The following is an 11832-nucleotide window of genomic DNA, read 5'->3' as shown; positions in this document are numbered from 1 at the left end:
ATGTACATCACGTGAGCAAGAACATTCCAAAAGATCTAAATGCATGACAAACTCCTACCAATCGATTCCCAAACATAAAAAGCTACTTTAACCAACAAAAACAACCAAAATAACAAAGCAAGATCTAAAGAGCAGATTTTATTTTAAGAACGCAACAAACACACATAAAGATAAACAGGGGAGGTATTGGGCGCTTGAGATGGGCCCAACCCCAAGAGCTACAGCCTCCCAAGAGAGATTTAGAGCTGGTGCAAAGCTGAATTCATCTTTATTAATCAAGAATGAAGAGTTACATCAAAGCTGTCCACAAGGAGAGCTTGAGAATGAGCTGAAAGCAAAGCTAATCCATGGCCTACAAATCGAATTACAAAATGACTACAACAAGGCTATGAAATGACTAACTACTAGCTACTATCTACTGGCTAACTAGCTAACATCCACTGGCTAACCAAAATGAGGCCCTAAGCCTTCTTATTTATACAAATTGAGGACCCAACAGTCCTCCTAAACTTTAGGGACTCGGCTGCCCAAAACTTGGAGTTAACAGCAGTCCTACTTGACTTGCTTGGCTGCCCTTGTGCTGATTCATTCGGTGGCCCTTGAACTCCGAGCTGATGGTGGAGAATTCGAGGTAAGGGCCCATAAATGAAGGGGACACCTTCCTACAAATCCTCTAGCTTGTTCTCCCACGAATTTGGCTGCCAAGTGCTCATTAAGACCTTCAATTTTGTCTCCAAGTTGACCAAAAAGGCTACACAAAGCACCCATTAGACTTGTTGGCATAATGACTAACCAAATTCACTCTATTAACATAAATATAATCAAAAACATGCAATAAACTAATGAGAATGGTGGATTAAGTCAAATTAGGAGGTTGAATGAGCCCAAATAATTATCCATTTTTGGGGCTCATCACAAAGCTAGGTTGATTTCAAGAAAAAGGAGGCGAGATACATCAGAATGGTTAACAGGCAACCGAGAGCTAGGATCAAAGTCATGAAAAGGCAAATTGAGGATTTAAAGATGCAGCTAAGCCAGCAGAAAAAATTTCCTTAAGGAAGTCACACATCAAGTAAGGTTATGTTCCAAATTTTGATGGTTTTCCTTGTTGCATTTTTTCTTGAAGAATCATACGTCTCCACTCAGTTTTGAAAAGCTTTGGAGCAGCTGAAAAGAATATTTAAATATAAGGAAGCCCAAGATAGCAAACTTTTGGTATTAAGCTGTGTTTTGGTGATTACACAGCAGTTTCGTAGCGCGCTACGAAACTGCTGAAGATGATGCCTAATGCACAGCAGTTTCGTAGCGCGCTACGAAACTGTTGTAGCTACATAATTAAAACTCAGTCAACCAATTTTGAGAGACCGAGGGAAAATTTTTGAAAAAGGGATTTCTTCAAAGGATCATGTAACAGGTGTCAACATTCAACAAGGGAAAAACAGGTGGAGGAAACATATGATTGAACTTTAAACTTTTTGTTATAAAGTGATCAGAGTTACTACAATTCATGATATGTCAGACATCTTGGAGGAGGTCTTGTCTTCATACATGGGAAAGGTTGACAGCACATGAAGGACGTGGCACTCCAATAGATTGTTGACTAATTCAAGAATATCAACATGGTTAATTATTTCCGAATATCTTTGAGGAAACCAAAAGCATAAAACAGGGGCAGTTTCCTATTTCTCAGCAGCAGTGAAGAGATAAGACAGTAAGGGCCAACAAAGAGCTTTAAACATCCATCAAGGCCAAAGCTGAAGGAAACCACTTGTCATAGAATGAATCTTGATTGTAATAAATGCTATGTTCAGCATGATGTAGAATTAGAATCCTAATTGTTTTAGGTTTCTAGAGCTGTCAATTAGTAGTAAGTTGCTTTTAATAGTTAGTTTATTTTGTCAATAGGTGTCATGATAAGGAGAATTCGAGTTCCCCTCATGCTTGAGGAGGAATCTCAGTTAGGTAGAAGAGCTCTATATATAGGAGAAAGTGCAATGTAATACAGGTTGGAAATTTATGGGAAAAAGCTCTGATATTTGGCTTATGTAAAGACTATGTTTTTTGGTAATACAGTACTGGCTTATGCTTCTCAAGAATCATAAAGAGTTCAATGTAATGAGTTTCTTTTGTTGTCTTTTCATGTTATCTACAATGTTATGAGTATGTGATTACTTAGAAATCGCTTACAGTGCTCTAATTTCCTTCATATACTCGTAAACTGCCTTTTATGTGTCTGGTGTACTCTACATATGTTGAAATCTGAATGCCTTGACTTCTATGCAAAGCCAACCCTATTGTTAATACTGAATCATATATGACTCCATATGCCCAATGGATACTTGTTAGTTGTGTTTCCACCATTTTCATTTTTATTTGTTTCACAAGAGTTAGCCATCTGATCATAATCAAAAACCTTTAATCCTTTGAGAGAGCCCTCTCAGGTTGGGGAGGCTAAGCCTCAGCCTAAAGTAGGTTTGAAATAGTTACGTGAAGTCTTCCTGGTCTGCAGCCTTCCAGGGCCTGATTTTGAGATAACAGAAGTTATGGGCAGAGGCCTGAGACCCCTGAAAAAGTGGCATAAAATCTAGGGTCGCTTGCTCAAAACTACCTGAAAAAGGCCACAGTCACATGAATTCCTTATTGTGGGAGCCACTGGAGATCTCATTCTCATGCATGGCTTTTCATGGGAGAAATTGGGAGTCTAACTCAGCAAAATGACAATTTGCCTTAGGGGTTGGGTACTTGGAAGGGTTGGTTTTCTCCTGAAGGTTCTGTAGCTCCTAAGAAAGGTCAGATTGGTTTTTTTTTGTCAGTTCCACTTCCTTAACTATACATGGGGAGTTCAACAAAGATAGTTCATCACTTTTCCCTGGCTTGACCTAGCCGCGCGCCCTCTTCCCCGAGCTGTCTCCTGCGGCCACCCCGCCTAGCAGCCTCCTGCTGCTGGGTTTGCCCGCCCCTGCCCCTCCCTCCCTGAGATCCTCCCCGCAACAGCCTGATCGTCGCTACCCCTACTGTGCGATCTGTGCAGCTGCTCCTTGCCATGGCTCCCCTAGGGGGCCTGGACCCTTCGGCCCCTCCTCTGCCCCCACCCCTGGAAGTGACAGCATTCAAGGCAATGATCGCTTCGAGCTGTAAGAGAGTGCCCTCTGTCAATCAATAGAAGTTCGTCAAGAAGATGGACTCCATCCCCACGGTAGCCCTTCCTGAAGAAGAAACCTGCAAAGCAGCTTTGAATCTCGCTAAGAGAGGCCTCATAGGTCAGTTTACGGGCCTCTGGCCTTCGCCCAAGTCGGTGGAGGACTGGACACAAAGGAACTGGAAGCTGTTAATCAAAGAAGGTATAAAAAGCTACTTCGTAGGCAAAGGCTTCTTCATCTTTGTATTTGAAAGTGCAGAGGACAGAAGCCTAATCTTCAGAAACAGACCTTATTTCATGGGCCCCCAAGGGCTATACTTAAATAAATGGTCGCCAGACTTCGATCCAACCCAGGATGTCCCATCAGCTATTCTGGTGTGGGTGCGACTCCCTCATCTCCTTACACTGCTGGAACCAGAAGTCACTCCATATCATCGGCAATGGATTAGGGAAATACATAGATCAGGCGGTAAGAAAAGACCAGTACTCATGCGCACGCATCTGTGTCGAATTCGACCTGGAAGAGGGTTTGCCAAAAGCCATAAAACTTACAGTCGCAGGCTGGACGCATGTCCAAGAGCTGGACTATGAACAACTGCCATTTAAATGTAGGCACTGTCATGGCTACGGACACTTCGCCAGACACTGTAAAAAGAAGTCAGAAGAACAATCAGACAATCAGAACGGCGAGCAATGGACTCAAGTACAAAAAACTACTAATCAGAAGAAAGGCAACGGGAAAGGCACCCAGAGAGAGACTCCAAGCAGCTCCAACCCCACTCAAGAAAAGATCTCAAATGACAAAGAAAAGCGTCAGAGCAAGACAGTCACAGCAACTCCGGAAAACGTGAACCAGTTCGACCCTCCCATCAACAACACAGAAGATGCAGAAATGGCACACTAGGAAGCCCCCCAAGGAAGCCCCTCCAACCCTTCATACGCAGAAGTAGCAAGGAAAAAACCCGCTGAAAGTTCTGACTCCTCGGATGAGGAAACCTTCGAGCAACCCAAAAGAAAAGTTGGAAGGAAATCTCGTAGAGAAGCAAGGGAAGAGGAGGCGGAAAGGCTCAAAACTCAAGGGAGCCAGCCTACAATAGAGATGTCAATCGGGAGAAACCCAAGGAACAGGCCCCCAAAGGGGGGCTCCCACCCCACCCCTGGTAAATAATGCGACTCATCTCTTGGAACTGTAGAGGTCTGGGAAACCCCTCGAAAGCAGAAGCGGTCAAGGATCTCCTTAAAATATAACCCTCAGACATTCTAATGCTCCAAGAGACTAAGATAGAGGAGAAAGCCCTGCTAGACATCAGCAAGAAGAAATGGAAGAAAAGCACAAGAATAGCAATCAGCATGAGAGGCTCATCTGGAGGGCTAGAAACTCTCTGGTCGGAAGACCTCTTCCAGCTGAACAAATACCATGAAACCTAGCACTGGATCTACACGGAACTTACGCACTGCACAATTAAGTTAACCTTCTCCCTTTTCAACCTTTATGTACCTATTTTGTATTCAGAAAAAAGGGACTTTTGGAAATCTCTCAGTGATTTCCTTGAGCAGCACTCCCCCAGTAATATCATTCTAGCTGGGGATCTAAATATAGTATTAAAAGCAAAAGAAAAAAGGGGAGGCACTAATAACAGAGACCCCATGCTCCCCATGGTGGAAGACCTCATCCAGCAGTGGGATCTCCTCGATTTCACTCCGGTCAAAGGGTCCTTCACTTGGTCCAACAACAGAGTGGGTGAGGACCATATCGTTGCTCGGTTGGACCGTTTTTTAATCCAAGGCACTCTGATGATGCAAAAGAAGATAATCATCACCAAAATATTGCCCAAACTGACTTCAGATCATAAGCCCGTCCAGCTAATTCTGGAAGAAGAAGAAGACCTCGGCCCAATCCCCTTTCGATTTAGCTCTCTTTGGATAGAAAGGGAAGGCTTTATAGATACAGTGAAAACTGCATGGGCAAAACCAGTCACAGGATCCTCCAGTTATGTATGGGAACAAAAGCTCAAAGCCACAAAGCAAGCCCTAAAGGATTGGATTAAGAAACCGGTCCCAAATCCAACCAGTGAAAGAAAAGAAAACATTCAGTCCCTTGAGGCCCTGCAAGAAGAAATGGAAAAAGGAGAAATAACCCCAACGCTCCTTGATAAAGAAGTCAAAAATCAATCCTCAACATATCGATCTCTTCAGAGGGAGGAAGAGTATTGGCGAACAAAGTCTCGAAGTTTGTGGCTGAAAGCTGGTGATCGGAACACCACTTTCTTCCACTGCCAATATCGAGCAAGACTTGCCAGAAACCATATTTCTGAAATAACAACCACAGAGGGGCAGATCTGCAAAGGGTTCAGTCAGATAAAAGAGGCAGCAGTTAAACATTTCAGACAGCTCTACACCGCAAATAATCATATAAATGAATAGGAAACTGCTGACCTTCTTTCCAATATCCCTCATCTGGTCAGCCCTGAAGACAACTCTGTTCTCATTAGCCCCATCACTGAAGAAGAAGTCAGCAAAGTCATCTGGTCTATGGATCCGGACAAGGCCCCTGGGCCTGACGGATTCACCATACACTTTTACAAGATCTGCTGGGACATTATCAAAATTGATCTGCTAAAAATGGTAAAAGGCTTCATGGGAAAAGCCAAGGTAGGGGGAGGAACCAACTCCACTTACCTCACCCTCATCCCAAAAGAAACCAACCCAGAAACTTTCTCCAGATTCAGGCCAATATCGCTTTGTAACGTCTCATACAAAATTCTGGCAAAGCTGCTAGCCAACAGGATCAAGCCACTGCTCAACAGGCTGATATCTAACAATCAAGGCGGCTTTGTAGAAGGCAGGCACATCTTAGATAATGTCATCCAGGTGCAGGAGATTATCCACTCAAGCAACCAGCACAAAGAAAAAGGCATGCTGATTAAACTTGACATGGCCAATGCCTTTGACCGTGTCAGCCGCCCCTTCCTCTATAAAGTCCTCCTCTCCTTTGGCTTTTCCCCTCATTTTGTCAATCTTATCACTGCCTGCACCCACAATCCATGGATAGCTCCTCTCGTAAATGGCCGACCCTCCTCCTTTTTTCAACCCAGAGAGGCCTCAGGCAAGGATGCCCGCTCTCTCCCTTTCTTTACATCTTGTTGGCAGACTCCCTCAGTAGAAAGCTAGCTGCAGAAAAAGCCTCAGGCTCCCTCCCTGGCCTCAAACCCTCTCTATCCTCCCCAGCTCTGAACCATGCTCTTTTCGCGGACGACTCCCTCCTCCTGGGTGGAGCCTCAGCCAGAATAGCCAAAGCCTTTGATTCCGTTCTTAATTGCTATTGCAGGGTCTCGGGAGCTTCCATCAACAGGAATAAAAGTGAAATCTACGGTTGGAATATTGGTCAGCAAGAACTCACAAGCATCTCCAACCTGATAGGCTTCAAAGGACACGCTCAATGGGAAAAGATCAATTACCTTGGCCTCCCCATCACAAACGACGTCAACAAGAGGTCGTTGTGGACTGGAATCATCAGCAAAATAAAAACAAAAATTACAAGTTGGGGAGGATACTGGCTTACAAAAGCAGGCAAACTCATCCTGATCAAGACTGTCTTGTCGGCGCTCCCTATCTACCAAGCAGCCTTCCTTCTCACCCCCAAAAGCGTAACAGATCAAATCTCTAAAATTCTTAGGGAATTCCTTTGGAAGGGTGGGAAAGGAAATCAAAACAAGTTTCATTTAGTGAAATGGGATGTGGTCAAGCGCCCATTCTCAGAAGGAGGCCTACAGATTCGTGACCCAGCATTAGCCAACCTGGCATTGGGAGGCAAGATCATCTGGAAACTCTTCAAAGAGCCCAACCATCCCGTCAGCGACATGCTGAAAACAAAATATGCGCACAACGTCCAGCTCAGGAACATTCAGACAACGCATCCAAATCATTTCTCCCAGGTATGGAAACTATGCAACAAAACAACAAGTTTCTTCATGCGCAACGTATATAGGATCCCAGGAAGCGGTAAACGCACAAATATGTGGCAAGACAGAATCATGAATCATGACCCCCTTGCGGAAAATGAAGAAATAACAGAGTTAAAATGCTGGCTGGAACGCGCAGGTATAAAAAGCCTCTATGACCTGTCAAACTGGGATTGCCACGATAACTGGGAAAGCTGGGATTTCTTTGGAGTACCAGAGCGATTACAACAGCAGAAAAGCATCCTAGAAGAGCTGCTAGAAGACGCAGCCCCAGTGAATAGAAAGATGAAGGATAGCTGGGGATGGGGGAGCTCAGGAATTTACACAACAGCCGCAGCCTATAACTCCCTTCAACCCAACAGGAACAGCAGCAAACCGCCAGAATTTTGGAAGAAAGTATGGGAACCATTAGCTCTTCCCAAAGTAAACTTTTTCTTCTGGACGCTGGTCCACAACAAGTTGCTAACTGGAGATAATTTGATGAAGAAAAGCATAGCAGGGCCGCATAGATGCGAGCTGTGTAGAAGGAGCTTAGAAACAACCAGACATCTCTTTATGGATTGCAAATTTGCCAAAGAAGTTTGGGGTCTCATTCTTCAAGAGTTGCATATCCCAGCCCCCTCCTATAATTCTGTTGCTGATCTTTTCGATTCATGGAACCAAAGCTACCCCAGCAAAATTCCCAGTAAGTCCATCTGGAGAAAAGTCTGGAACGCTATCCCCAAGTTTGTTTGCTGGCAGATTTGGTTGACCCGGAATGACTTGATATTCAATGACAAGCTGCAAACTCCTTTCGTGGCAGCGGCAAAGGCCAAATCCCTTCTTCTTGAAGCAGTCCAACAGCAACATTCTCCAGAAGATTCCTTGCTCCTCCCTGAAGAAGAGAGGTGGTTGGGCCCCCTATCCTCTCAACCTTGGAAGCAGTTAACAGCTCCACACACAGTAAACCCGGAATGGCGCAAAAGGGACTCAGAATCCAACTTCCATGAATGGTGGCGGCAACAAAAAATAACCACGATTTTTTTTTACGGAGCCTCCAAAGGCAACCCCGGGACAGCAGGAGCCGGAGGGGTCATCTATGCCCCGGATGGCACTAAAAGGGACAATTTTTGCTGTGGCATCGGGAAAGAAACCAACAATCAAGCAAAGATCCAAGGTCTCCTCATAGCTTGTCAAATAGCTAGAGACAGAGGTGACAAAGAATTCCAAGCATTTGGAGACTCAGAGATCCTAATAAAGAATTTAAACACGGGCAAACTGTTTAACAACGCAGGCCTCAATAAATCTCTAAACAGACTAAAGTGCGTCCTGCTTGACTTTGACTCCTACAAATTCCTTCATATTCTCAGAAGCCTGAATAGTGAAGCTGACTTGATGGCAAACAAAGGCTGCATGTTGGGGAAAGGACAACTCCTCATCTTATCATCCCTGTAACCCTTGAGGTTCCTGAATATAGAATCAGCAAAAGAAACAGAAATGGATGTAATGTAAAGATGGCCGCTATGGCATGAGCCCAATCTATTTCTCATATTAATAATACATAACCGTTTTAGTGAAAAAAAAAAAAAAACTATACATGGGGAGTTGAATCACATCATAATAACTCTTCATCACATGTTTACCCCAGTGTATCGGTTAGCTTAGGTAAATGTGGGAGGAGAGTGTTACAATCTAAGCCACAATTCAAGGTTAACCTCTAGACCATTGCTTAGAACTACCTAAGACTGCTCGAAAATATACACATTAGTGCATCTTGCTCTCCCGATGAGGTCAAGACTTATAAATCCCTATTCCATGAATTCAGAGATGTTTTTTGCCCAGTCTTACGAAGAAATGCCTAGTATCGATACAAACATCATTGTGCATGAAATTAAAAAGTATCTTGATGCTAAACTAGTTAGGCAATACCTTTGTCCTGTTCATCTCAAGAAGGTTGCCACTATTAACATTGGAGTTGAAAAACTTCTACGAGTTTTTTTTGTCTATCCCATACCTTTAACTGACTGAGTGTTTAATATTGTTCCTGTCATGAAGAAACGGGTAACAATTCATGTGTGCGTTGATTATTGGGACATCAATTGTGCTTGTCCAGAGGACAACTATCCCACGCCATTCATCGACCAAATTATTGATGTTTGTGTCGATTGTGAGATATTTTCATTTATGGATGGCTTCTCCAGCTATAATCAAATCAAAATTCTCCCAGTGGACCAATATAAAACTGTATTCATTTGTCCCTGGGGCACATTTGCGTATAGAAAACTCCCTTTCAGATTAAATAATATTGGGGCTACGTTTCATAGGGAAATGAATTATGCCTTCCACAACATCAAACATATTGTGCAACCTTATTTGGACGATATGCTTTCTCATTCGTGATATCGGGTTGATCACCCCATGCACCTTATGACCATCTTTTTACAATGTAAACATTATAACATTCGACTTAATCCACACAAATATGTGTTTTGTGTAAGCTTTGGTCAGCTTCTCGGATTTGATGTATCAAAACAAGGAATTCGTATTGATCCCTTGAAATTTCAGGAAATCATTGATTTTCTTGCTCCTCTTCCCTCCTTCAGCTTCAATAACTCCAAGGGAAGGCTAAATTTCTTCAGAGGTTCATTCTCAATTATGTCGAACTAACCAACGGATTTACTCACTTGCTTAAGAAAGGGGTTCCCTTCCATTGGGAAAATGTTGCTCAAAAAGTTTTTGATGGCTTAAAAGATGTATTGATTCAAGCATCCTTTTTACACCCCCTTGATTACCAACGTGATTATTTCTTGTACCTCACTAATGCAGGTACTACCATTGTTATGGTATTGGTTCAGGAGGATGATGTAGGAACTAAACATCATATTTATTACTTGAGTCAGAATCTCAATGATACCAAATTCAAGTACACCCATGTCAAGAAGTTAGCTTTGGTGGTTGTTCAATTTATCCAAAGATTTTGCCATTACATCCTGCTCCACAAAACTATGGTTGTTTCGGATTGCAACCCCCTGACGTACATCTTATCATGACAGTTACTAGGGGGAATACTCTAAGCGGATTATCATCCTTAAGAAGTTCGATTTAGAATTCATCAAATCCAAGTCGAAGAAATCCATAGTTTTCGCTTAGTTAATTTGCGACCTTCCCAGTTCTGAAACTGAAACAACATCTAGTGATTCGTTGTTCTAGATCTCATCATCTAACCTGTGGCATGGAGACATTATCATATATATCTAGACCCAAACTTTCCATTATGATACCTCTCACTCTAACCAGCGATGTATCCAATATCAAGCCAAACATTATATTATAATCAGTGACACTCTCTATCGTTGTGGTACCGATACGATTTTTTGAAGGTGCCTCACTCATTAATAGGCCAAGAAAGTCTTAAATTAATTCCATTTGGGGGCATGTAGCAGTAATTTGTCTCTATATGCCACCGCATAGAAGATCCTATGTGTTGGTTACTTTTGGCCCACTATATTTCACAATTGTATCCTCATTATCCAAAAGTGTCATGCATGCTAGATTTATGATCGTAAGATCCATGCTCCCTCCGCTCCTTTGCATATTATTATTGTTGTTGGTCCTTTTGCAAAATGGAGAATTGAATTCATGACATGTAACCCTCACTCGACTGGTGGGCATGGCTATATCACCGTAGCGGTTGACTATTTTACCAAGTGAGTCGAGGCAATGCCTACATATAATAATACTGGCAAAACAGCTGCTCTATTTTTCTTCAACCATGTCATTGCACAGTTTGGTGTTCCACGGGTTGTAGTTACAGACCATGGAAAACATTTTCACAATCACATGATTTCTGAACTGATTGCCAAGATGGCACTTTCCCATGAAATTTCCACTCCCTACTATCCTCAGCAAAAAGGTAAGTTGAGGCAATTAATAAAGATCTAAAAAAAATGCTTCAACGTATGATAGGGGTCCATAAATTTTATTGGCATATTATTCTTTATGCGGCCTTGTGGGCATACTGAACTTTTGTTAGGACTACTACCGAGTTTACACCATTCCAATTTGTTTATGGTCTAGAAGCAGTATTTCTGATTGAATGTGAAATCCCATACCTCAAACTTGTTGTCGAACTCCTCCTTGCCACTTCCATGGAAGAGGAATGACTCTCACATCTGATGCGCTTAGATGAAACTTGGTGTGATGTCGCAATGGCTAATGAAGCCCATAAGAAATGTATCAAGGCGCAATATGACAAGAGTTTCAAGCCTCGTGTCTTCTCAAAAGGAGACCTTGTTTTGTTATATGATCAAGAGTTTGATAAATTAGGATCAGGGAAGTTCGAGCCAATGTGGCTAGGTCCATATATTGTCAAATGTGTTCTTGCTAAAGGGGCCTATGAGCTAGTTTATTTTGATGGAGTTCCCTTGGCGTAACCTAGGAATGGGTTGTACCTTAAGAAATATTATGCTTGATTTTTTTATGTAGTGCATTGTGTACATATTGTATATAGGTGTGATTGAGTGTGTTTGCAGTGTGTTCCCTTCAAAGTTTCCTAGGTTTTTGTTAATCATGTTTACATTTGGTTTGCAGATGTCAGCATCCCTCGAACCATACGTTGGTTATGTTGATGGTTCTAGTCATAGTACTTAGAACCTCTCTTCCGCAACTTGGGCTATATATGCTCCAAATGGTGAGTTAGTGAGTTTACAAGGCATTTGTATTGGTCACTCTACAAATAACATCGTTGAGTAT

The 11832-nt window shown here is 42.6% G+C and overlaps 1 protein-coding gene across 1 annotated transcript; it reads left to right on the top strand.

Moving 5' to 3' along the window:
- The first annotated feature begins 4795 nt into the window (after positions 1–4795).
- Positions 4796–5563, top strand: LOC149203315 (uncharacterized). The gene has a single exon (XM_089401826.1). It carries the CDS (start codon positions 4796–4798, stop codon positions 5561–5563), a length of 768 nt encoding a protein of 255 aa, XP_089257952.1.
- Positions 5564–11832: the final 6269 nt, after the last annotated feature.

This window comes from Pinus tabuliformis, chromosome 2_1 (assembly GCF_031772625.1).
Source record: "Pinus tabuliformis cultivar Carrire ecotype Pingquan chromosome 2_1, CPIR1, whole genome shotgun sequence".
NCBI classification, from domain to species: Eukaryota; Viridiplantae; Streptophyta; class Pinopsida; order Pinales; family Pinaceae; genus Pinus; species Pinus tabuliformis.
The sequence above is the reverse complement of the archived record's forward strand: the minus strand, read 5'-3'. Positions and strand labels throughout refer to the sequence as shown.

What these genes read in the sequence shown, in the direction of transcription:
- LOC149203315 (XM_089401826.1), top strand. Translation starts at nt 4,796, where the DNA reads ATGGTGGAAGACCTCATCCAGCAGTGGGATCTCCTCGATTTCACTCCG.